This window comes from Equus caballus, chromosome 24 (genome assembly GCF_041296265.1).
Source record: "Equus caballus isolate H_3958 breed thoroughbred chromosome 24, TB-T2T, whole genome shotgun sequence".
In the NCBI taxonomy this organism is placed as follows: domain Eukaryota; kingdom Metazoa; phylum Chordata; class Mammalia; order Perissodactyla; family Equidae; genus Equus; species Equus caballus.
Genome location: NC_091707.1, coordinates 58,262,557 through 58,290,190, shown reverse-complemented (window position 1 = coordinate 58,290,190; position 27,634 = coordinate 58,262,557). Strand labels below are relative to the sequence as shown.

The following is a 27,634-nucleotide window of genomic DNA, read 5'->3' as shown; positions in this document are numbered from 1 at the left end:
TTGTTTCCCAGCATATGGTCTATCCTTGAGAATGTTCCTTGCACACTTGAGAAGAATGTGTATTCCGCTGGTTTTGGATAGAGTGTTTTACATACATCTATAAAGTCCATCTGGTCTACTTTTTCATTTAATTCCACTATATCCTTGTTGATTTTTTGTCTAGATGATCTATCCATTGATGTAAGTGGGGTGTTAAGGTCCCCTACTATTACTGTGTTGTTGTTAATATCTCCTTTCAGGTTTGTTAATAGTTGCTTTATGTACTTTGGTGCTCCTGTGTTCAGTGCACAGATATTTATAAGTGTTATGTCTTCTTTATGGAGTGTCCCTTTTATCACTATATACTGCCCCCCTCTTTGTCTCTCTTTACCTGTTTTACCTTGAATTCTATCTTGTCTGATACAAGTATGGCAACACCTGCTTTCTTTTGGTTGCCATTTGCTTAGCGTATTGTCTTCCATCCCTTCACCCTGAGCCTGAGTTTGTCTTTGGAGCTGAAATGTGCCTCCTAGAGGCAGCATATTGTTCAGTCTTGCCTTTTAATCCGCCCTGCCACTCTGTCGTTTGACTGGAAAATTCAATCTATTTACATTCAGAGTGATTATTGATAAATGAGGGCTTAATGCTGCCATCTTATCACTCATTTTCTGGTTCTTCTGCATTTCCTTTGTTTCTCGTCCTGTGTATTTCAGATTACCAATTCAGTTAGATAGTTTTCTGTGATGATCTTAGTTTTCTCCTTGTTTATTATTTATGTCTCAGTTCTAATTATTTTTTTAGTGATTACCATTAGGTTTGTATAAAAAAATCTTGTAGATGCGATAGTCTATTTTCTGATGGCCTCTTATTTCCTTAGACTAAGCCAATTCCACCCCTTACCTCTTCCCCTTCTAAGTTATTATTGCCATATCTTATTGCATCTTATATTGTGAGTTTGTAGTTAAAATGACGAGATGATATTTATTTTGGTGTTTTCCTTCCCTTTATCTTTAATGTGATAGTTAAGTGCCTACTCACCTGTTCTGATAGAGAGCTGCAATTTCCTGATTCTTGCCTACCTATCCTTGCTCAGAGCTTTGTAGCCCCTTTCCTATTTTTTTTTTTCAGGTATAAGGGCCTTGTTGAGGATTTCTTGTAGGGGCAGGGATCTTGTGGCAATGAACTCCCTTAGCTTTTGTTTATCTGGGCAAGTTTTTATTTCTCTGTCATATATGAAGGATATTTTCACTGGATATAGTATTCTTGGCTGAAAAGTTTTGTCTTTCAGAATTTTGAATATATCATTGCACTCTCTCCTAGCCTGTAAGGTTTCTGCTCAGAAATCCATTGAAAGCCTAATAGGGGTTCCTTTGTAAGTTATTTTCACCTGCCTTGCTGCCCTTAATATTTTTTCTTTGTCGTTGACTTCTGCCCACTTCACTACCATATGCCTTTGAGAAGGTCTTTTTTACACTGATGTGGTCAGGAGATCTATTGGCTTCTTCCACTTGTATTTCCAGCTCCTTCCCCAGGTTTGGGAAGTTCTCCGCTATTATTTCTTTGAACAAACTTTCTGCTCCAGTCTCTTTCTCTTCTCCCTCTGGAATACCCATAATCCTTATGTTGCATTTCCTAATGGAGTTGGGTATTTCTCAGAGAATTTCTTCATTTCTTTTTAGTCTTAGCTCTCTCCCCTTCTCCATCTGAAGCATGTCTATATTTCTGTCCCCTAAATTGTTAGTTAGGTCCCCCATAATATCAGCTCTATTGTTTAGGGAATCCAGATTTTTCTTTATCTCATCCATTGTGTTTTTCATCTCCAATAGTTCCGACTGGTTCTTCTTTACAGTTTCAATCTCTTTTGTGAAGAAACTCATGATTTCATTGAACTGTCTTTCTGTATTTTTAACTTGTTGAGTTTTTTTATGCTAGCTATTTTGAATTCTCTGTCATTTAGGTTATGAATTTCTGGGCCTTCAGGGTTGATTTCTGGGTACTTGTCATTTTCCTTCTGGTCTGGAGATTTAATATATTTTTTATACTGCTTGACAGCGTGGATTTTTGCCTCCACATAGTGACAGTATCTGGTTGCAGTTTCCACCTGCCACCACTGGCTGGGGGTCAGGCACTGTGTATTCTGAGCCCACCGTGGTCTGTGGCTCCCTAGCTCCAGCTGCTGACTCCTTCTCTGCCTGTGCAGCACTCTGGCCAATGGCTGAGCTGGAGCACTGCGCAGGTGGGTGGGGTGCCTTTACCTGTGTGCTCCCCCCAGCTGCTAGCTCCTTTTCTCTCTGTGCAGCGGTCTGGGCAAACGCAGAGCTGGAGTGCCAAGCAGGGGGAGGGGTGCCTTTGCACTTTCTTTTTGACTGTAGCCTGTTTCCAGTCAAAACACTGTTTTCCAAAGCTCCTTTTGCCCTCACTCCTTTAGTGCAACTATCCCTGCATCCTGGTTGGTGTGCGCATTTTGATCACACACATAAGAGTTCCACTTTCTGATGAGGGGCAGTCTATGGATTTTGACAAAGGCACAGAGTTGTGCATCTACCACCACAGCACCACAGAGCGGCTCCTTCACTCTCAAATCCACAAGGGGCCCTTTGGAGTCAATCACTCCTCCACCCCCAGTAACCACTAATCTGTTTTCTGTCCTTGTAGTTTGGCCTCTTCCAGAATGTCCTATGAATAGAATCACACGATATGGAGCCCCTGAGTCCTGGCTTCTCTCACTTAGTAACAGCATTTAAGATTCATTCATATTGCTGCATGAATCAACTTCTTGTTCCTCTTTATTACTGAGGAGTATTCCACTGTATGGCTATACCACAGTTTGTTTATCCACTCCCCTGTTGAAGGGCATCTTGATTGCTTCCAGTTTTTAACAAATATGAATTAGGAACACTGCAACCAACATTCAAACACAGGTTTTTTATGGATATAAGTTGTCAAATCTCTTATAAATACTTAAAAGTGGGATTGCTGATCTTATGGTAGGTATACGTTTATCTTTTAAGAATCTTGTCTTCCAAAATAGTAGTTCCAGTCTGCATTCCCAGCAGCAATGAATAGAGTTCCTGTTGCTCCACATCCTTGCCAGCATTGGTTATCGTCAGGTTTTTGGATTTTAGCCACTCTAACAGGTGTCTAGAGGTATGTCATTGTGGTCTTAATTTGCATTTTCCTAATGACATATGATGTGAGAATCTTTTCATTTGTTTATTGCCATCTATATTTCAATTTAGTTGTTTGCTTTATTATTGAGTTTTAAGAGTTCTTTATATATTATGAATAAAACTCCTTTATCTGATATGATTCGAAAATATTTGCTCCTAGTGTGCAACTTGTCTTTTCATCTCTTAATATGGTCTTTTGCAGAGCAAAATTTTTAATTTTGATAAAGTCCAACTTACTGATTTTTTTCCTCTCACAGATGTGCTTTTGGTGTTGCATCTACAAACTCAATGCCAAACCCGAGGTGATACAGATTTTCTCCTGTATTTCCTTCTAGGTTTGTGATCTAAGGACTATTTTTAAGCCCCAAAGCCCCTTGATGTGAAAGAGCAGTTAAATCAACAAAACAAGATGTAGAGAACTTTGAGCACCAGGCCCTGGGGGTAAGGAGAAGCCCCCCGGCTCACCTCAGTGCCCTCTACCCCACTTGCCTCAATGCGTTACGCTAACCTCAACTATTTCATGAACTGCTGAAAAGAGAAAGGATTCAAGTACTCCAGAGCAGTGCTTCTCAAACTATATGTAGTGAAGGACCAGTTTTGTTTCTTACTTTGTAAAATGCAATAAAACTGAATTACAAGAACAATGAAATGTAAAAAGAAAAGCATACAAAATAGAAGCCCAAATTCGATTCAAAAGTCTCTAAACACTTACCCCCCCAACCCCAGGCCAGTGCAGGCACTGCCCCGCAGAGCCACATTTGCACCCGTCAGCTCAGCAAGACCTGTGCCTATGACAAGGAGGAGGAGGGGCAGGACTTTGTTTCCTTGTTTCCCAACACGAACTTGGAAGGAGATCTGGACAGAGACCCACAGCAGTCCCACTGCCCTGGTGCTTTGTTCCATCGCCAGAAAGGCTCACTGTGCCAGGAGATACCAAGTAAGAAATTCAGAGAGCATTACCTCTATCATGAAGCTACTCTGCACAGGAGAGGTCAGGAAAATAGGTATGTTAAGGGTGAGCGAGCACCTCCAGGACCAGAAGCGGATGTTTGTATTTAAAGCACTGTGCCAGACACTGCACTCATGGTTAATGGGCGTACAGGCCAAACAAGAGGGAGAAATAGCTATTACACTATAATAAACACGTCAGTCTTACCTCTACGATATCCTCCACGCTGAACTGAACATCAAACGCTAGCTCAATGTCATGCTCTGGCAGTACAGGGGCCCCTGTACTTGGATTCCAGCCCAAACCACAAAGGACTCCAGTATAGCATTTTCCATCCCGATCAACCCTATGTGAAAAGTTTTGAGAAGAGTTAATATTTCAAAATTGTTAACCCACTGTTTTAATGTTAAAGGAAATGGTCAATAAAATCATCCTAAGTTCTGCCAACTCTGGTACAGCAACTAATTTCATTTTTACATTTTCTCTTCCAGATTTATATTAGAAATAACAGAGAACGTACAGTTGTAACGACAGTAAACTAAAGGTTTTTATTAATCCATTATTTAGGTTTCTAATTCTTACCACAGCAAATAAGATAACATAAAGAATATTTTACCAAATACAGTTTTTTCCCTACCTTTGAATTCTTTCCATGGGTTAAATTCTTATTAGTGAGATTTCTAGAGAAAAGGTTATACACAAAAGAAGCCTAGCACCCAGTAAAAGCTTGTTTGTTCCACCTTTCCATCCTAAAACAACTGTACACACTTATAACATAAAGCGTTATATTCCTATTTTACCAAAAACTCACCACTCCCCTCCAACCACCACCGTGTCAGGTCTCTCCATCTCTCAGTTTCCTAAATCTGTCAGTTCTCTCCATCTCTACTGCCACCAGCCTGGTCCAAACCATCGTCACTTCTTACCAAGACTCACGCAATCACTTCCTGACCAATTTTCCCCACATCTACTCCTGCTTCTTCCAATCTCTTTTCCATATAGCAGACAGTTTTAGGTTTTCAAAACAAAGTCAGTCATCTTACTTCCTTGCTTAAGGGCTTCTAGTGGTTTCCTGTTGCATTTTGAACACCAGAAGCCACAGTGCAACCCAGTCTATGCTTAGCTCCTCCACGTCCTCTCAAGCCACTTTCTCCCTCCCCAGCCAGGCTCCAGGCTCCAGCCTCTCTGGAGCTCCTACAGGCCTCTCTCCAGTCTAAGGAGCTCAGGCGCCTCCAGCAGGAACCCTTCCAGCCCCACCAAGCCCTCCAGAGCCCTCCGCTCACGAGGCTCCTTCTAGTGTTCCAGGCATTAGTTAAATGTCAGTACTGCAGCCCATAAATACACTCAACAAATTATTATAAAATGAGTGAACAGACATTAATATTTAATACCTTTAAAAATGTTTTGCTAATTTTCTTTGGTTCAATCAACTCAGACCTTTTCCCATTATCTAGATCAATAAAGCTTTAATGAAAATAATCTAGGCAAAAACAGAGTTTTCCTCTTAGTGCTAACAATATACATACACCCGTACAAACGCACACACTTCTTCACTTTAATGAAAATGAAAGAGAATCCCACCTTAAGTAAACTCAGAGGAGAGAGACCCAGAATGCAGACTTAGAAATTAAGTGCTGAGAATGTGCTGTTCAAAACAGTCACCAAAATGCTTCTTCAAATAGTTAGCTCCCTACATTATTTTTAGTAGAATATAATTTATTACTATTTCAAACTATATAAAACCTTTCCAAAACATAAGTAATAATGAGGGGTCACCAAAATTAAGAGGAATAGCTACTTCCTCATCAATGTTAATAAAACCTCACGTTACCCCGTCTTACTGACACTTGCTATGAGACTTAAAACGGCTCACGTGTGATAACACATATACCTCGACAAGGACGGTCCTAAAAGATTCAGCCTTGAACTGACCCACACTGGGGTAGTAACTCTTTGCTCACCTGCTCTGAATCTTAAATCAACAAAGGTAACCAAAGCACTCGGTTTAATTCTTTTCTAGGGATCCTAAATATTTATGTGAACCTAAGAAACAGTGAACAGGGCCAGAGGAATAGTTTTACTTCCTGTATAATGCATATTTTAGACTCAAACTAAAAAGCGCAAAACTCCTGGGAGGAACAAAGGAGAGCATCCTCCACCCAGAGGACGGCTGCACATGGACTTCGTTCTGAAACAACCTGCCTACGAAGCCGAAGTCTAGATAAGCTGACTCCTGCTATGTTTGGAAAGGCAACCTCTCCAGACAATTATGTTATAGAAAATAAATACAATAGAAGAGGAACTTCTATTGCAAGCTAATATTCTAGAACTCCCTATGTGAGCCAAACAAGGAAATATATTTCCTTAAAAGTTAAATGTTAGTCAATCTGAAACTTCTATATAAAAAAGTGCTGTTAAATATTCTGTAATGTGCATTGTATTAATCTGCAAAGTGTTAAACGTCCAGCGACATTTCCAAATCCTGCTTAGGCTACTTTCTGTGAAGCACTTTCTGACTCTTCCCTCTTCCCATCAGTGCCGCCAGGGGCAACTGGAGCAGGCCTTCTATCAGGATTAGAGCAGTCAACAGCTGTGGGGGGCTTGCCACACTTCAGGGGGCGTGCTGAGCGTTGCCCATCTCACTGAATCCCTTCAACGACCCTGTGAGATCAAGACAGCCCTTTCTGGGGGCCGGCCCCGTGGCCAAGTGGTTGGGTTTGCGCGCTTTGCTGCAGCGGCCCAGGGTTTCGCCAGTTTGGGTCCTGGGCGCGGACATGGCACTGCTCATTGGGCCATGCTGGGGCAGTGTCCCACATGCCACAACTAGAAGGACTCACAACTGAAAATACACAACTATGTACCGGGGGGCTTTGGGGAGAAAAAGAAAGAATAAAATCTTAAAAAAAAAAAAAAAAAAAAAAAAAAAAGAGCCTTTTTTGACAGCTGGAGCAACCTCAGAAGTTGGAAACCCTGCCCAAGGTGGGGTGGCAGGTGGCAGGGTTGGAGCACAAATCCAGGTCTGTCCACTGCCACAGCCTACCCACCAGACTTGAGAGTGTCCCTTTCTTAACATACATTCTCCTCAACTCACACTTCTAATACTTAAGAGGCACCTTTGCTTTATTCTCAAATTTTTTGAAGTTTCTTAAAACTATGGGGTATAGATCAAGATTTTTTTTAATTACAAAAAAGTACATTAATACACTGTGAACAATTCAAACAATAAGTCAGTATACAGAGCATGGCAGATTGTATCTTCCAAAGGTGGTGACATCAGTAGCGGTTCCTGCAATGGGGAGTGGACACTTTCCAGTGGGAAGTGGGGTATGTAACCCCACACCTTGAGCCTGGGTGGGACTGTGACCATGGCAAATCTCACAACATACGACTTCTGAGGCTGGTCATACAAGGTGACTCAGCTTCCACCTGGCTGTCTCTCAGGACAGTGACCTTTGGTGCCCAGCCACAATGGTGTAAGGAAGCCCAAACCTGCCCACACAGAGACCACATGGGGAGGCCCTCATGAGGAGAAACTGAGGCCTCCAGCCTCCAGCCAGAATCAACCACCAGATATGTGGGCAAAGGAGCTGAGGCACGATTTCCACCCACCAGCCTTCAAGTCTTCCAGCTGAAGACCCAGACGCCGTGAGCCGAGACAGCTGCCCCTCACGTGCCCTGTCTGAGTTCCTCACCCACAGCATAAGAAAGAGCTATTTGGGGTGATGTGTTATGCAGCCACAGTGGCTGTAACAAACAGTAACAAACTGAAAGCCCCCCCTTCAATCCACTCTCATTTAATTTTTAACAGTTTCACCTGATAGGATTTTTTGTTGTTTTGAAAGATTCCACCTCCCTGGTGGCCTGCTTGGAAGCACTACCTCTCAAGGCTGGAACATGACTTAACCTCCAACCCTGACAACACGCAGTGCATCTCCCCAACGGCTGCAGCATCTGCCTCCAAGAACCAAGGAGAGGAGGGAAGGGCGCATTCTCACCATTGCACCCATTAACAACTTGTTCTCAGATTTCTGCTGCCCAACCTGGAGATGCCAGGCTCTGCGACTATGGAGCATTTCACTCACCCAGGAAAGAACATTACCATCAGGTACTAAATAATGAGTCCACTGAACCAGCAGCGACACCAAAGACTGCTCCAACCTGAGAAGGGGGGGCAGCAAGAAAGGCAAAGTACATCTGGGTCAGATGCGTGAAAGGTCAGCTCCTTGGCAAAGATGAAAGGACACCCAGTGCCCTTATTTGATAGCAGAACCGCCAAGGTCGGTGGTTACCCTGACTCACGGCGGGGCTGGCTGAAAGCACAGCGATGTGGCAGGAAGAACAGAGGGAGTCATAAATAGCAGCTGGGTCAGTCATGACCAGGAGCAAGAAAGGGGACAGCGGCCTCTCTTTATATCTCTCTACTTACTAGTGGAGGGTAGCACAGACCTCCTTTTCCTCTGTAAACTGAAACAAAATGTAATATTTTAATTCTTCATTTATCTTCCTTTCCTCCTACCATTGCACAAAGGTGCAATGGAGATGGCAAAAAATTACCTTTTAGTCTTCAAGTTGCCATCAATTGTGACTGGATCGTGACAGACCTAGAGGACCTAAGTGGCCCAGAGACTGCAGGCTTCATTTGTGAGAGTGGCCCTGGGCCAGCCTCTCTAGAGCAGCAGCCAGGCGCCTGCTGAGGCGTGCTGCACCAGCAGCACAGCAGTTCCCACGCAGGCGGACACGAGGAAGGCGGGTCACAGGTGGAAGGGGAGCTGGGCTCACAAGGACAGCCCACTCTGGGAGCACACCTGAGACAGTGACAGTCCCCAAGGCCAGGTCTGCTCTGAAGAGCCGCAGGAGACCGAGCATTTGGGGCAAAAGGAAGGTGCTAGCCCCAGATCAAACACCTCTTTCGTCTTCCAAAGTTTCTCAAAACTGGTTGCTACTGACTCAAAAAAAACCTCATACCACTGACAAAAAGTAGACTTTGGATGAAAATCCACCAGGCTCCATCTTCCCCGCTGGTGATCACTCAGCTGAGCCTACAGATTCAAAGACAACTAGCTTCAGTGAAGCTGTCTCATAAACTACCCTATTCAAACTAAATTCAACAGAATGAACATAAAATATCAGCTATGTACAAAGCACTATGTACTGTTTATATATAACCCTCTCCTATTAGGCTTATTTTTTTTTCTAGAAAGATGGTATTTTAAATACCAATTATTTCAGCATTTCTTGAATGTCTACGACATAACCACTTGCACTCTGGAGATTTAAAAATAATACACTGTTTATTACTCATCCTCAAAAAGCTCACATTCAAAAGAAAAGAGTTGAAGCAGGAGCTTGGTCTAGTTAAAGAGGCAAGAATATTAGAAGCAATTAGAGGGGAAGTCATACGTTTATGTATTGACTAAGTCATTTCCCTGCCTCTGCATGGATATTTTCTTACTAGATAATCACATGCAATGCACTGTTTCTACACACCTGTCTCCCCCATGAGGACTCACTTCGAAGATACCTTTATTCCCATAGAGATATTTATCACATCATTATTGCAAAATTAGAAGCCAAATTCCAACATTTTAAAAGCCATTTATGTTCACTCAGTAGTATATGATGCAATTATTAAAGTGGATATTTACAAAGATGTCATAATAATATGAAATTGCTTATATTTGTGGAAAAGGATCTAGAAATAAAATAAAATGCATATATATACATATAAGAACACTGAAAATAAGTATACCAAATGGTTAAAAATGATCAAGTTAATTTTTTTCCATTCAGCTTTTTCCAGATTTTTCTAAGTAGCATATATTTTTAGTGGGGGAAAAAAGAACATACACAATTATTTGTAAAACTGAGAAAAAGCACTAAATATTTGAGATTGCGAGAGTAGATTCTGAATAGGTTTAATGGCAGAGAGGACTGAGTAAACAGCAGGGTCCTTTCAGCTGCTGTAACCAAACTCAACGCCCTAGGCCCATCAGCCCTCCCCAGCCCCACCCTACCCACAGACTGAAAAGACCACCCTACCCCGTGACTCCTCAAGGGCGAGAAGGCCCCACTGCAGTATCTGTACTGACCATTTCCAAGTTGCCCACCAGAATGCGGGCTCCTACAGACAAACCTTATTTCTTTTCTAGCCCCCACCCCTCTGCTAAGGCCTACTCATGCTTCACTCACAATAAATATTCTGCAAACCCTACTGTTCAAACAAGCACCATATGAAGAGCAGACATACACCATAAGCTTCACCCCAACTGTGAGGATGTTTTCAAGAGCTCTGCTCACTCTATTACACAGCTCTCTTTACTAAAGTCTCTAGGAGACATTCCCGCTGGATCCTGGCACCAAAAAGAGCTACAATCTGCTGAGCAATCGGTCTTCTTACCTCATAGCTACCATCGTAAGTGGGACTGACAGGTTTCCTGTGGACAACTGGTTGCTAGAAAACTGAGAATTACCTTCAGAGTCCATTAACAATAGAACGCGCGTCATCACGATATTTGCTTTGAGCCTTACTCCCAGCTCCACTTTTTATTTCCTACGTCCCACTTTTAGCTCCGGTTGCCATGTGATACTGTACGTAGCTCTACAAGCTCTCCGAGCTACTCTCTGAAATAAGTCCAAGTATGGGCATATCGACAACGCTAATAAAGGCTGCTTTAACCACACCGAAGCACAGGGAAGGACCAACAAGCAGCCAGACGTGCCACGGTCAGCTTTTCTGTAAATGCCTTCTCTCCAGAAGGACCAGGGGGAGGCAGCCGTTTCTCCCACAGACTTCTCATTTACAAAAGCCTATGGACAAAACGAACGGCCGCACCCATACCTTAACTCCATCACCGGTGCAAAGAGCATGCTGAGAAGAGCCGGGAGGCCAGGGATGTGAGGCATCAGAGAGGTCTCTCTCAGCAGCATAGTAGACCCTGTTAGACAGTCATATCAAAAGGCAACGTTAGGCACGTAATTCACACTGAGCAGAACGTCACTCCCTCCTAGCAAATTCCTTCTCATCCTCAGGCATCCCCTCCTCTGTTGAGCCTGTCCCCCCACACACCCCAACAGTGAAGAGCTCCCTGGTTCTGCGCCCACAGCACCCTACAGATAGAAGCCTTATTAGAGGCTTAAGCCTTTATCCTATCTGGGGATGACTTTTATTTGGTTACTCTTTTCTTATTTTTGTCCTCATCAGGCTACCAGGTTTATCCCAGGGCCAAGAACTTGGATTTGTTCTCCTTGTAGCCAAGCATGATGGAATGAATGAATGAGCAAGGGATCAATACCCACAGCCGTGTGTAAAAGGAAAGGTGAGAATGTTCCAATTCTTAAAGTTGCATCAGCCAATATACTCAGAAAATAGCCTAAAAATATAGCACAGAAGCACAAATTTGTTCACTAATTATAGGATAAATCATTCCTCGTAACCGAAGCCAAGGGAAAGAAGAGCAAATGATGAAGGAACAGAGCCCTCCACTCACCAGTTGCATTGACTGAAAGGGAAGCTGCAACCAGCATTCTCTGGTGAAGATCTTCAGGGGTGTCGCTGATGATGACAGAGTTGATGCTCTCCTTCTCAATCCAAACACATCTGAAAGGGGAGTCGTCAGGAGATGGCTGCTGATCCACCGACTAAGCAATGTATTGTGCCCAATCCAAAACTAATATATTTCAAAGACACAGTCACAAGCAGTGCGATGACCAACAGGTGAAGTGTATTTACCATCCCAAACTCCTTTGTGACTCCTCTTTTCATCCCAGACCACCGCCTCTCCACGCTGGAGTCCTGGAGCTGGTCCTCCACTCCTCTCCTCCACTTTCTCCCATGTCATCCCAAACATTCCCTGGCTTCTAGTACCACCCACATGCTAACACTCAAATCTCCACCTCTATCCCAGATGCTCTATCCCAGGCTCCGGACCTGTAACGGCCACATCCCAGGCAGGCCGTCCATGGCATGTCCAGAGGAAACTTGGCATGGTCCACTGCCCCCCTCCTCTTTCACCTCTCAGAAGAGGCTCTGCAACAGCCCAAGCAAGGGCATCCTCCACTCTTCCTCTTTCCACATCATTGACTCTCATCAAGCACTAGCCTGTTGAATCCACACCCGAAAGCTCTCGTAAAACTGTCCATTTCTATACCTCCTGCCACGGACTGAGCACAGTCCTAATGTTCCCACCCTGCATTACAGCAGTGCCCAGCCTCAGAAGTATGCTCCTACTGAGGATCCTTCTACTCCAAAATCCAATGCATTCATCATGCAGGGGGTCCACAAACTTTAAAGTGCATACAGATCACCTGGAGATCTTGTGAAAACGCAGACTCTCACGCAAAAAGTCTGGGTGGGGTTTGAGCTCCACCTTTCTAACAAGCTCCCAGGGGATGCCTATGCTGCTGGTCCTAGAGGACACTTTGAGAAGCCAGGGTTTACCTTGCAGCCGAAGTGATCATTTTGAAACACACATAATACGGCTTTCCGGCTGTCGTAGGATGAAGTCTACAACATGGCTTGTGAAGCTCACCCTCATCTGCAGGAGCTCTGCAGTGCCCTCTGATTCCCCCACCCCCCAACTCTCCAGTCCCACTACACATTCAGAAGTGCAAACTCTGAAATTCAGGTCTCTATGCACGCTGCTGGAGCCTCCCGCCTAGCCTGCACCCTCCCTCCCCAACACCTGTACCTTGGCTAACTCCTCTGTATCCTTCAGGTCTCAGATTTCTCTGGAAAACCTCCACGGCCTTCTGAGTATGGTCAGGGGCCCCTCCTAGATGCTTCGATAATGTTCTATGGCCCCTATCAAGACCCTCGTCAACTCATCTTGTAATTGCCAGTTTTCGTTTATGTACCCCCACCACTGAACCCACGATTTTGGGGAGAACACTGACTGCATTTTGTTCCCTATTGTTCCCCTCAAAAATACACTGTGCCCAGAACACAGTGGGCATTCACAGATTTTCAGAATGAATAACAATTATAATAAGAAATGAAGTCTCTGATGGAAGATACTCAAAAATGTCTTACATGGAATGGCTTTGATAGAGAGAAAGAGAGTACCTCAGATTTGGAGCTAGGAGAGAAATTAGAAGTTAGAAAAGGTAACATACTCCAACAGTTTAGATATAAATAAAGATAGATTCATTTCTGTAAATGAATAGAGGAGTAGAGGGAAAACAATGTCATGGAAAACTTAGGTCTCATACCTGAACTTGGATATTCTGGTCAAACTATGACACTTCAGTTCATAAGGGTTAAAAGGCCCATGAAGTATTGCCTGTACACACAAAATACACAGAATGTTACCAATAAAAAAGATACCACTTAACATACATTTTAAAAATCCAAAAGTCAGTTCATATTTAAAAAAAAAGAAAAAAGCTACATCTTAGTCATAACATTTTCATGATTCAGTGGGGGAAAAAGTGCCTTAAAGAAGGTATTTTTCCGAGATACAACTGATTCCTCCAATGGTTTCATTAACATTCCTCAATATATATAACTTAAGAAAGGCTTTGGCCCAAAAAGGAAACTACGAAACAGTTTAATAGAAGTGTTACCCTCTTCACTGCAGCAGAGCGCCCCGGTGAACAGGCCTGAGAACAAAGGGCAAAGGCTGGGACAGTGGAAGTAGAGGCCCCAGTCAGGAGGGATACCCCAGCCAGCCCTCTTGTCCAGGCAGGCAGCAGCCCCGACTCCAACGCCCATCGGGTGGGCTGAAACCCTCAGCAGGAGGAATCCAGGGTTAGGATACTGTTTCCTTTACTCTGATAAACAAGCACAGGTAGCCTTTGGAAAGGCTGGCTTAAAAAAAAGAACTAGTCAAAGCATTTCTCTGCACTAAACCCCAGGTTTTTCTCTTATTCATACAGGCTCCATTGTGAGACAGAAACAGCATTAAAAACTAGGAAAGAAAAACCATCATGACTACAATTCAGCATATAAACGATTTTAAGTTTTGAATTGTATTTTAAAACAACTCTTAAAAATTACCTTGCAGTTTGGGGTACCCAGCTTATTAGAAGAAAAGCTCTCCAACAAAATCCGGATCAGGTACTTTTCGTCATCTTTCACAGGCGATGGCACAGAGATGTCTGTCACATTTTCTACTGATTTGGAAAAGAGACTCTTGAGAACTTCATGGCTTTGCTGAACAAAATAAGAAAAGTTTGTTTTGCTAAAAGAAAAATATTGCATTAAAAGCACTTTATTCCAAACTGATCAAAGTATTTCATAGGCATGACCTTATTCTCAGCTGATCTCTAGGTCACTAAGGTGTCAGCAGATAATTTTATCATGTACAAGAAAAGAAGGAAGACAGGATTCATTAAAGGCTCAGTTCACTAGCCTTTACTACCTTTCAGCCATCAGAGAACTGAAAAGAGTGAGAAATATTTTTAAAAAGAATTTTTTGTATACAAGATTTTGGCTTCACATTGGGAATAGTACCAGAATTCCTGAAAGCGTTTTTCCCACGTGGAATACAAACGCCACCAGTTCTCCGGCTAACATTTTGCTGCTGGCTTGTCCTTCCCCAATCCCAGCCCTCCTCATCCCCAGCAGAAATCACAGCAGGAAAATAAACGGCCTTCCACATCAGCTCAAAAGTGGCATCTCTGAAACCTCCAGATCGAGAAAAATAGCTTCAGAACTGATTTTGAAAGAAACAGTTGAAAGACATTTTGAAATGTTTGAAATACTTGAAGCAAATATTTTATAAATAACCTTCATTAGGGAAATAAATCTTGGGATCCATTTAAAAAAAAACTCCTCAAATAGAGAACATTTTGACAACTAATTTTCATTCCAAGAAGGAAAAAAATAGCTTAACAATAGGAAACCAACAAAAACAACACTCAGTCACCATAATTTAGTCTCAAGAAACCTAGAAGACATTTAAAATGGAACCACAGATCTTAATACACAGATACTGAACACTATCCAGCTATTTATCCCTCAATATCCTGAGAGAGGAAAAAAGTGCTCCCCTTTCCTCTCATTCTCTCTCTCTCCCTCTCACGCACACGTGTGCACACACACACACACACACACACACACACACACACACAGCCACACATGCTCCAACAATAAGGACAAAAGGACATACTTTCGACTCAAAGGACTCCTCCGCGAGCTCGGCATAGCCCTCCTTGATGAGGACATCTCTTATGCTGATGGTGTCCTGGACCCCCGAGTACCGATACACATCCACGTGCAGGACATTGTGCACAACAGAGAAGACCTTCACGAGGAGAGTGCAGCCGCTCACCAGGGAGACAAACCGCCTGCTGGCCGCACCGCTCCAGTGCTCGCCACACACCAGAGACTTCGCAGACGGGCGCATTTTGCAAATCTTAAATTCCAAAGCCTACGGGACAGAAGAGCATGGCTGAACCAGTTTTACAAACAACTGAAACACTCATCCCAAACACCACTGAAAAATGACCCTGTCCACACATCTTCACCAGTGTTCTCACAAAAATCGTACTAAAAACAACTTCGGGGTAAGTGAGGACTTCATTGGTTTTGCTTTTCAACAACAAAAGTTTAGAATAACTTTTAGACTGTTCTCATATTGACAGAAAGGGTGTGTGTGAATGTCTCCAGGCCTCAAAAATTCTGTATGGTTTTAACATAACCAGAAATCTTAGAAACTGTATCAGAAAATACTGCTGAATTAAAACAACTAATTTTTTTTTCTAAGTGTGAAACCCTCCATATATTTTATAACTCACTCCAAAAACAATATTGGCAAAAATATCTATGGCAATATATATTTTGGAAAAAGCAGAAACTAAATTTGGGTAGTGTGACAAAACAAGTCCCTTCTCTGGGCCTTGGTCCCCAACCTGTAGGGTGACCTCCAGAATCCTTTCTAGCTTTAGACATTCCTCTACCTTACCTGAAACGGAAGTTCAAGAAGCTGACAGGGAATCTCCATCAGAAGAGCCAGCTCCACGTGCGCTCTGTTACCATAGTCTACAAAGAAGACCTGGAGGATGAGAAAGAGCCACGTCAACACAGGGCCAGCCCTGGGGCCTGCCAGCCATCAGCAACACCAGGATCCACACTAGTTCTGTGGTCGTGGGATTCTTAGTGGCCTGAGCTTGAATCCACGTTTTCTAGTAGACTACTTTTCTAACTGTAATTATTTTATACTTAATTTCCACTTCAAATTAGAAAAGACTTTCCATAACTGCTCTAAATTTGCCTCATTTCCCTTTAAGTGATTTGTTTCAGAAAACATACCTCAGCAGAATTCCCAGAAACATAAAGGATTTGAGCTCTAAAGTAGCTTTCTCTATCAAATTCAGAGAAAGGAGCCAGACAGACCAAGTCTGGGTGTGGGTGAACGGGCAGGGGAACCAATTTCAGTCGGTTTATTTCAGCAGTCAGCTTTCTCAGAATCTCTGAGTTCTTTTCATCAATCCTATATCCCCAAAAGTGTCCCACTTCAACCACCTGAAAAAGAAGAGGGGCACAGATGAAATCTTGGAAGGATTTCTGTAAAGAGGAACATAAGCTCAAACTGGAGGGCTGACATACTGTCCCTACCACATTCCACAAACTTTATTCCACAAGTTTTTAACAGGGTTTATGAGGAAAAAAGGAGGGGTGTCCCTGGTCAATTAAGGTGAGGAAACGTGTGCAACACATCCCTCTCTTGAAGGTATGAGGTTCGCTAGCATACCAAAGCACCGAAGGCTCTGGGAGGGCCTGGAAGAGCAGGACCATCTCATCTCTGACTAGTCCCAAGGTGACAGCCACCCCCACAGAGCCTGCAGGTGTGGTGTGAATGCACAGCCCACTGGAAGAACAGGGGCAAATGGCAGGAATGGGAGAGTGGTCATCCCATCGCAAAGGGTCCCACTGGGCAGCTGCCATGAGACTACCACAGCCCACACTACTCGAGCTTTCCAGTCTGCCTGGAATGTAGGTTTCTGTGTGAAATCTTCCAGAGAACTGTAGCCACAGTTTTACCAGGAAGCATGTACGTATTTTAATTGATATTTTAAAGAAGTAAAAACCATACCCTAAAGAATAATGGTGCCAATGCCGGTTTGTTGACATAAACTGAATTATACAGTACATATCATTATACCAATTAATATTTTTACATGTATCTTGTCGCTAAAATTGATTTTTTAGCATTTAAATGTGCCTGACATTTTAAAAATTAAACTTTCATTCCAGAATGAACATTGCGTTTCATTTGGTATCACAGCAACGTACCAATTTAACAAGTACGGTAATTCAAGCTCACCCACAATTACTAGGTTACTAAGGTGCACAGGCTGTGTGCGTGCACGTGCGTGTGTGTCTGTGTATGTGTATTATTTCACGTACACGATACGACAATTCTAACTTGAGAAGAGAGAAGAGCTCTCGTGACTCAGTCACACCATCCTTACCTCTGTAACGTCGATTGTTAAAAGGAGGTCTGTGGTCGTCCGAGGTCTGTCTGATGTGTCCAATGAGACTTGCAGAGCGTCTACTGTCTGCTTTTGGAAGTCCACATTCACCCTAGTTAACACGATTTTTAAAAAAAAGACAATAAAAGTCAAGTGTCAAGTGTTACAAAGAAAACATGTTTATGTATGTGAAGTTATTCCCTGAACTATTCCACTGTTTCTACAAAAAAAGAACATTTAATAAAATCCTTAAGTCAGAGAAAATGAATTTGATTTCATCTGAAACTTGAGTTTCTGGTGGCTTCCTGAGCTACCCTGGAGGGGGTATGCACTCTGACAGTTACACACTGCCCTTCAGAAATATTCTAAAGGTCAAGACTCTCACAGAAGATCTAATTTCAAGGTATAAACTGTGAACTAGGGCCTGCAATGTTTCATAACTTGTGGTTTCAGAAGTGAGTGGCTTTGACTCTCAGAAAATTACAAGAATCCATGCCTGGTTCAATGTTGTTAGAAAACACACACGATTTTCTAATAAACCCAAGAAATATTATTCATTTCTTAAAGGAATAAGATACTAAATGCTAAATTTCAAGGATATGAAATAAAAATTTGATAAAAAATAAAAGTAGCCTTTCCGAATACTTTTATTCTAAAATGAAGAGGAAGCATTATTAGAGAGACCCTGATCTAACTCTCTTTCCAATTTTCAGATCCATTTATTAAATAAGACTGACTCAGGCGAAGCTACTGTTAAAAAAAGAGGGGCCTGGCCCGGTGGCACAGCGGTTAAGTGCACACGTTCCGCTTCAGCAGCCCAGGGTTCGCCGGTTTGGATCCCGGGTGCGGATGTGGTACCGCTTGGCAAGCCATGCTGTGGTAGGCGTCTCACATATAAAGTAGAGGAAGATGGGCACGGATGTTAGCTCAGGGCCAGTCTTCCCCAGCAAAAAGAGGAGGATTGGCAGCAGTTAGGTCAGGGCTAATCTTCCTCAAAAAAAAAAAAGAGACAAGAGGCCCAAAATGGAATCTCTTATGCCAAGCTCCACCAAAACTTCAGACCTAACCTAACTGCAGCCTCATCCTCCCAGGACGGGACCTTCAACCAGCCAACCTAAATTTCCTGGTCAGCACTAGGAGGTCATCTGCCCTTACAGGGGCAAGCTTGCCTAGAGCAACACATTCTTTGCTAATGATTTCCTTTTTTCTGCGCCCTGCCTTTAAAAACCTTTCCTTTCTGCAGCTCGATGGAGCTCCTTTCTAGCTGCTAAGAGGAGATGCAGCCCGATTCATGAATTGTTCGATAAAGCCACTTTGATCTTTTAAATGTACTCTGTTGAATCTTTTGCTGCTTCACACCACCCAGCAGGACAGGTCTTCTCTGTGCTACAGACCGAGCCCACTGCACTCCCACACTCGCAGAATCAAAACCTCCCACACTGGATGTAGCAGACGGGACATATTTCCCCTCCCTCGCCAAGTCCTCAAATTCCTGTCAAGTTCCTCATGTAAAAAGATTACCAATAATAAATGAGAATTCCCACATAAGGTACTGTGAGAATATGACCAAAAGGCAAAGGAATCTGTTACAAATACTGAAGAGTGATTTAATTCCATCCAAGAGGAGAAAATCCACGCGCTTGGTGGCAGCTGCCAAGTGATGAGTGCACTACTCTGGGCCGAGCAGGCCTCAGGCAGCCCAGCCCTCCTGTCAAACGAGGGTGGAGGCAAAGACCCCGCTCAACAAGGAAGGGGTGGCTTGTGCTGCAAGCAACCGGGCGCTCTCAACTGCATCTCCATTTTGTCCCACGGTCTGCTCTGCTGAGGTCAAAGAATATTCCACTTTGCTTAAAAAGAGAAAACGTGCGACTGTAAAGACGAAGAAAGGAAACAAATAACAGGTTTGATCCCCACTATTTAAACTGAAAATTACATAAATGGTTCCACCCAGTCCTCCCAACAGCCTGTACCACAGGTGTCACATCTATCAAACAGATGAAAAGCAATGAGGTTCAGAGAGGTCAAGTAATATGCCCAAGGACACACGGCTAGACAATGAAACCAGGATTCAAGGCACCTCTAGCTGGCTACGAAGCCAGTGCTTTTAATGTGAACTTAGCAAGGTTAAAGAGTCATTTAAAAATAATATTTGAAAATGTGAACGGGGGTGAACAGAGCCTTGCCTTCTGAGGATACCTCGTGTTCCTGAGCTTTGACACAGTCCCTCCTTGCACCTTCCCTTCAATCTCCTCTGCAGAGTGGACGCTGAGCTCCAGGGAAACCTTCAGCTGCGACATCTTAATTGCCATGTACACCGCAGGAAGAGTTTTAAACCTCTCTGTCGGATTCCGTGCAAACTCCACAAAGGCTCTGCTCCACAGACGTAAACAAAACATACACTTATCAGGCGTCCAAGAAAAGAGCTCAGTGCATAGTAATCCCTCAAGATCAGAGAGGAACTTTCAGTTACAACTCTCCTCAAAATGTCAGTAACTCTTTATTCTATTATCAATCAAGACGTACTTATTTAAGTAAAGATTACTCACTTAAGAGATCTAAAAGTCACCAGGACATATCACTAGACTAAAACCCAGTATCACCCGATGTATTACGCAGTATAAGGCAGAACAAACACTGAGTCCAAATGCAATTTTCAGCTAAGAAATCTTAATTCTCATAATTAGAAGAGAATGACAGTCTTTTAGTTTCAGGGTTCTTTTCTATTTTATTGTAAAATAAACAGAGAAAACCACACAAATAAGTAGTACAGCGATCTTTGTCTTCTCCCTTCAAGAAAACCATCAGGTTTATTACCCACTCGCGCTGATGAGCACCCCACCCTCCCACATCTCCGAGTCTCATCCCACCCCTTTCTCTAGCGGGATGAGGATCAAGCAGCAGGCAGGGTGCCTGCCAGACACCTCCTGGGACAAAGGAAAAAAGCACTGAGTTTAGATTCATTTGTACATGAATGTCAGAATGCTCCTAGGTCGAACATCACACTCTTGCCAACAGACATAAGATCCCTCCAGCTACTGTCAGGAAAATGTGTGATTCTGAGTGATCTGGAAGAATACTGAGCTGATGAAGAGCATCAAGTGTGTATAGAATCACCTCCTAGCACGAGGAAGGGAGCAGCCTGCTCAGTCTGCACCCCTCCTTTGGCTTCACGCTGCTGCCTCCTGGAGCACTCTCCTCCTCTCTCCTAGTGCACTGACTGCCTGCCCTCGTCTCCCCTCCACACCCCGTACCTCTTGGTAAACTCACTACTAAACATACGCGCTTCCCTTCTATCCTCTGCCTGACTTACTCACCTCCATTTCTATTGTCTGTCTCTAGAGGCCTCCTAAGTCTCTCCCTAGAAATAATCTCTTCTAAACTCCAGACCACATTTCCAGATTCTAATCTTCCATGAGTTGTTTACAACTGGACATCTCCACAGCCAAGCCTGTGACATTCCCTGCCCACCCACTATTGCCTTGACCCCCCCGTCCCCCTGCCTCAGCGTCTGCTCCTGGTAGCCCCATCCTCATCAACACCCAGGCTGGAAGACCTGACCCTCTTCAGTTCCTCTCTCTCTGTCCTCCAAATGCAATCAACAGCCAAACCCAGGAGATCTCCTCTCCCACAGGTTGCCTCCTTTGCACTTCAAACATCACCATCCTGGTTCACATCTTATTACCTGGTTTGAACAACTGTGAAGACTCTGGATGTCTTCCTCTCTTCAACATTCCCTGATTACATTCCACAAAACACAGTTCAGCTTAGCACACTCAGAGGTCTCCAAACGCCCATCTATTCACGCTCACGCTCATCAGTTGGCTACAATGGACCATCCAAAAGACAGCGCCTGACCTCCCTCAAAACAGACTCAACCTCACACAAAAGCCAGCTCTCAGCAAAACGGCTTCCGGCTGCACCTTGCACACACCTACGCTTTCCACAGTTACCGCTCGGCTCACCCCCATCCTGCCCCACCTGCCTCCTCCACGTGCCCCAGGCCTCCTACTCTCCAAGACCCACCTCAGACACCTCCTGGCAAGTTCCAAGCGAACGTTCCTGCTCCTCTTCTGAGCCTCAGAGAAAATGACTTCTTCGGACCACCTGGGCCCCTCCCATGATATTTCATGACAGGCAAATGTGTGTGGAACCAATTCTACTCTCAGCCCTACCACTAAGCTGAAAGCTGCTCACCGTGTACCCTCCGCACCCCACACAGCTCCACACTCAAGTGGGCCCTGCTTGAGCCCCAGGAGAATACAGCTTTACTCTTTCAGGTACTATTTTATGTCATTCTTTCTTTGCCTTTAAAGATTTGACACACAAGAAGTGGTACCAGAAGAACCAGAAGAACACTGTTACTTCCCCCAAGTAATAGGCATGACATTGATATTGTCACCAAAAAGCCAGAAATACAAGGAATTGAGTAAAATATAATTAAAATATCTAGAAAGAGGTCCCAGACAGGAAGAATATGGAACACAGACTCCACTCCAAGAGTAAAGATTAGTGAGAGACGCTGCTGCAGCCTGAGTGAGAGCCCAGCCAGCCAGCCACTCAGATCAGTCATGAGAACATCTCTGCACAACTGGAACCCAGCCAGGGCAAACGACTTCCAACCATCAAGAAAACAGCTGGCTGTGTGGTCCCATGGTTGGACAGTGACTTCACAGTTATGACTGTCTGCAGTTTGTATTAGAGTATTTAAGAAAACTTGAGACACAGTAAGACTCATTAGCTAAATCTGTTAACAGCTGTTAAAGTACTTAGAAAGATTTCTTGTTAGGGTTATGAATTTGCCACGTGAGGCATTTACAAGCTTACAAAGAAAACCAATATATTAATCATAGAAAAGAACTTAAAACGTTTGAAAGAATTAATCCAAACTGAAAACGAATTTAATATGTTCAACTTCAGTTATTAAACATTAATCAAAGAAAAAGTAGAAGTTTTTATTTACTAGATTTACAAAGCTTTGTAAATAAAATTTATAGAACACGAAAAAATTTCTAATTTAAAAACTCAAAAATCAATTTAAAAATTATACAGTCTTTTCTGTGCATAAACATTCCCTCTTGGAAATAAAAACTCAAAGCGATACTCCAAAACATGCCATTTGTTCCTTATCTGCAACTAAAATAAGGTCAAATATAATTGAGTTTTTGAAGTATTTGTCTTCCAAAAATATTTAGAACATATAAGTTCTAAATAATTAGAGGCAGATAAACTATTTTAGGGCATTTTTATGGCCTACAAAGTAACACATTACTAGCATTCACCATGGAAATCTAGGGACAGACGCTTTAAAGTGAAGTGCACTTTCAGAGCATCAACCCTAGGACCACATTACCTTACGAAAGCTTCCTGGCATTAGACCGCGGACCACACAGGTTAGTTCCTTTAGGAGGTCACATGGTTGAAAGAGAAGATAAATTGCTACTGACAAGATAAAGCAAAGCTACATCAAGAGCTGTCTGTAGCAGCCCATATGAAGAACCACTTCCACACGCACTCAGTTTTAAGAATTGGCTCCTGTACACATTAAAAACGTTATGGCTCTTTCATAATTGCAGTTGATTACACAAATATAGTACTTACTTTGAACCATCAAATACAATGGATTTGACTTGACCACATTGTCTAAAGAGAGACTGCAGTTGTTTATAGTAGAGAAATCCATAGGGAGGAATGTGTTTCAACTGTAAACATGACATGGTATTAATTAGAGCAGACACAGGAACTAACAAAATGGTTATAATGTTCTAAGCTTAAAGCTGCTACACATTATTTTAGTTCACAATAACATGGTTTACTATCTTCAGTAACTCTAAGATACAGACTCTAGATCAGTGTATTTAATGACTAATTACTCAATTATAACTAAGTTTCAATAATAAATATATGTTAAATAAAGGCTAATTCTTCCCCTGTTAAAACACTTCAAAAGTCTATTACAGAAAAATTAAGATTTGTTTCTTTTTATTTTACCTTAAAATAATCAAGCTGATAAATACATCTTTTTAAAACACAGCACTTCTACTTATGGAATAATGAGGACTTTAAAGGAAAACGTGCTCTTCGTTAGAAGGGGAGGATCTCCTCATCACCAGAGCCAGAAGCCAACCCCAGTGGAGCTGGGGCAGATCTCGCCTAACCCTTGGAGCGCTCCCCCTTCTCTTAGGGCGAGTAGTGTTCCAGGCTCTGGCGCTGGCAGGAAACCTGGAGTCCCCTGCCGTGCGGCAGGTCCTGTTAGCTCAGAGCCCACCACAGTTCCACGAAAGGTGCCTGGAAAAGCCGGGGCTGTGGACTCAGGTCTAAGTTCAAATCCTGTCTTATAAAGTCTTAGGCAAGTTACGGAACTATCCTAGGACTCAACTGCCATGTCATGAAATAAGGATGTGACAAACCCCCAACTCAAATGGTTAGCCCACAGAAGAATGACTAAAAAGGACTTAAAGGCCCTCTCAGACAAGCGCTAAGTAAATACTAGCCATCACTTCGTTTTTATAATGCACACAGTAGGTAACTTTTAGCCCCCAGAGAGCACGGGGAACAGGCCGGCTGGTGGTTGAAGGAGGCCAGCACAGCTCCAGGTCTCAGGAGGCGTCCTGCAGGCTCTGCCCTAGTGCACACGAGGGGAGAACACCACAGAGGGGGAGAGGGAGCCGACCAAACAAGCTTGGTCCACCCCATGATCAACAAGAGCAGGGGCCCAGCCACACTTCTCAAACAGGACAAAAAGCTAATGACCACCTTGTAAATTAAGATTCCTTCCCTAGGTATAAACTCATCTCAGCTGTCTGTCTTCCCCAGCGTGAGCACAGACCCCTTCTAGCGCTCTTCAAAGAACTCTATAAAGCTCTAGCAACCTGTGACCCTCTCCTTGAGAACTCTTTATTTCTTCAGTAATAGTGGTGATGGCAACAATAACAGGAATAAAAGCTGGCAATCACTGAGTATGTATCACTGTATGCCAGGAACTTTGCCAAGGGCTTCACATTCCCTTTACTAAGATGCAGGCGAGGGGCCAGCCCGGTGGCGCACGTTCCACTTCGGCGGCCCGGGGCGCACCGGTTCAGACCCTGGGTGTGGACATGGCACTGCTTGGCACACCATGCTGTGGTAGGCATCCCACATATAAAGCAGAGGAAGATGGGCACAGATGTTAGCTCAGGGCCAGTCTTCCTCAGCAAAAAGAGGAGGATTGGCAGCAGTTAGCTCAGGGCTAATCTTCCTCAAAAAAAGAAAAAAATGATGTAGGCGAATCATGAACCCAAGAGTCCAACGAAAGTCCAATTCCCAAAGGCTTTATTCCAGCTACATATCCTGAGGTTATCATGTGCTCAGAGCTAAACAAACGGTCCGTGGAGGGTGATCTGGTCAGTGCCTGTGGCTGCTATCAGATTCTCCCAAAGCACACGCTACTTAAATGCTAATCACCAGCCCATACCTTCTAGTTCAGATTCTGTGGCATGGAGCTCTCAAATCTGAATATAAAAATAAACAAACACTCTCAAGGGAATTCTGTTGGGCATTCAAGACTGGGGACCACAGTTTAAATCGCAGCACTAAGTTGCCAACCAATAATATTTTACTTCATGTAAAATGAAGTTGTTAACTAAATGTTCTTAAACTTATGGAGAAGGGCCTTAAATCCTTCAAAATGGCACATGATCAGTCAGCATTAGCCATGAACACATAACTTTCTTTTAAGGCTGGGTCTACAAAAGGAAGCAAGACTGAGGAGCAAAAAGATGCACATGAAAAGGGCAAAGAAGCCACAATATTTGCTTTCAGGGAAAAATCCACTTGGTACTAAAAAAAAAGAAACAACAGGAGAAACAAAATCTGTTAGCACACAGAATTGAACCTCCATTTGAAAAGCAGGGCCCCTCCCTCCCCAGGGAGGGCTGCTGCTCCTCTCCACCTACCACGACGGTCGTCTTCGGGTCTTTGCCGGCCAGCTCCCTCACCGCCATCTCTTCATCAGGTGGCCCAAAAGTAAAGTAGTTTGGATAAAAAGCACCTGCCAGTACAACCTGGAAGAGAAACTTATTTTCATAAAGTAACAGCATTATTTTATCAGTTTGTCTCACCAATATTCTATCTCATCCAAGACGGATATGACATCTATAATGTAAAACAAAGAGCTTACGGAAAAAAAACACACCTGTTACCAATCAAGCAGAAAGTCACAATTCTGGTTATTTCACCATAATAGAAACACTTTATACATGGTCTTTCTTCAAAGGAGCTTGAGTACTTCTCAAAATGAGGTTTAGGAAACAGTGGTGAGTTGAACAAGGATACAGATGATAATACACACACAGCCCCAGAGGTTGGCCAACTTTTTCTGCCTTCTCCCCAACATACTTACTTCTATGCGTCAGGCACTTTCCCAGATACCTAGGTAAAATTCCAGTTTGGACACTCAGATCTGGAGCAGCAGGCCCTCATCCGACATTCACTTCTAAAAAGCACTCTGCAAAGTCTCCTCTTCAATACAAATACACCCATCTGAAACTCTCCCAGACTGAAAGCAACCTGACACCCAGAAAAACACTCCGTTTTCCAGCATCACCCAGTTTGCAGGCAACTACCTAGAACCCAATCCTCCTCTGAACCCCTACATCGGAAGCATTAGCCACCTTTCAGGCTACACTTCCCTCACACAATTCCTCTAAGGTTCTATCCAACAAGCTAATCTGATCATGTTAAATGACCCCAAATTTAAAATAATATTTTCAGTGTAAAGGAATAGCTACATACATTGAATAACATTAAGAGTATTTTTATTTTCCTAAAAGCTAAAACAAAAGAACTTCTCCTGAAGCAGTAATAACAGTTGGTACCCTAGAGGAACACTCCTCTGGAGAATAGAAACAGGTCTGGATCATCAACTCAATGACACGGAAAACCTAAACTATGCAAAACTTGAGTTTTTCCTGGTTCCCAAAAGCAATATGAACATTGTGGACTTAAAATCTCCTTTGAGGCACGATTTGTATCAGAAAGGAGGAGTAATTACTTTCTCAACCACAAGACCTAATAAGCAGAAAAACCAGGAAAAGATATCCAGGAAACTCCCACACACCTGAAGGATGAATCTCTGCTTATAGATATACTCTTGGCCCATGACAGGCCGTCGAGAATCAACATGCATGTTGAACTGTGAGATTCTATTCTTCAATTCTTCATACAATTCAGCCACCTAAGAAAAACATTGAAATACGATGTCTCAAAACACATGTTATTCAAATAGTGAAAACATTGGAAAACAAGTGCACAATGGGAAAAGTATTAATACATCTATGGGATGAAACACAGCAGCTATTAAGAATCATCTATTAAAAATTAATAAAGAATGGAAAGGATGCTCAATACAATACTAACAGAAAATACCAGGACACAAAACCGTATACGCTTCATGATCCCAATTTATAAACACACAACGACCCCTGTTGAAAGCCCCGCAAACACCCACCACAATCACCTATGGGTATCAGAAGAGGTGACCATGACCACATCCTTTGCCTTAAGTCCTTTAAACACTTCCAAAACCTCTGCCAGGAACATGTACTGCTTTTGTGATTAAAAATAAGCCAAATGACGTTAGGATAAACAGTCGCCCTGAACAAAACAAACACCCAGTTGCAATAAAAATCATTCACACAGAATACCCAACTTCAAATGTACACACACATGAGAATACACATTCCAAATACCTATGAACTCATCATAAATTAACTTACCACAAAATTATCTCAATAAATTACAAAAAGTAAAAAACCACACAAACCACAGGTGAACATAACTGGAAAAACACAAGTAAAAAGAACTGGAAGGACAGAAAACCTTAACAGCCAGGCCCTGTGAGGAGGACAGAAAAGCCTGGGGACAGGGAAGGAAGGGCCCAGTCCACGGGCACATTAGCCTATTCATTTCCATATGACTGCTATCTTTTTTATAAGACTTTGGTCCAGATAAGTTCTCTAATCAGAAATCAATTTAAAATTATGTAAGTCACTTTCTCTGACCAAAATGAGATATAATTAGAAATTAACAACAAAACAAGTTATCCAAAAATATTTCTTTCTACCTGAGAACTCAAATACTCTTCCAA

The 27,634-nt window shown here is 43.0% G+C and overlaps 1 protein-coding gene across 5 annotated transcripts in view; it reads right to left on the bottom strand.

Annotated features, from left to right (window-relative positions):
- Positions 1 to 27,634, bottom strand: part of TDRD9 (tudor domain containing 9) — a 119,463-nt gene that overhangs the window by 15,440 nt on the left and 76,389 nt on the right. For all 5 annotated transcript variants that reach the window (XM_070249356.1, XM_070249352.1, XM_070249355.1 and 2 more), the window contains 13 exons: positions 26,606 to 26,722; positions 25,443 to 25,550; positions 23,110 to 23,210; positions 19,708 to 19,881; positions 17,512 to 17,623; positions 16,349 to 16,561; positions 16,002 to 16,091; positions 15,207 to 15,467; positions 14,093 to 14,248; positions 13,306 to 13,376; positions 11,586 to 11,695; positions 10,937 to 11,033; positions 4,306 to 4,444 (listed from right to left, as the gene is read on the bottom strand). In XM_070249356.1, the coding sequence (XP_070105457.1) occupies positions 4,306 to 4,444; positions 10,937 to 11,033; positions 11,586 to 11,695; positions 13,306 to 13,376; positions 14,093 to 14,248; positions 15,207 to 15,467; positions 16,002 to 16,091; positions 16,349 to 16,561; positions 17,512 to 17,623; positions 19,708 to 19,881; positions 23,110 to 23,210; positions 25,443 to 25,550; positions 26,606 to 26,722 (1,749 nt within the window). The remainder of the gene's footprint in view (positions 1 to 4,305; positions 4,445 to 10,936; positions 11,034 to 11,585; positions 11,696 to 13,305; positions 13,377 to 14,092; positions 14,249 to 15,206; positions 15,468 to 16,001; positions 16,092 to 16,348; positions 16,562 to 17,511; positions 17,624 to 19,707; positions 19,882 to 23,109; positions 23,211 to 25,442; positions 25,551 to 26,605; positions 26,723 to 27,634) is intronic.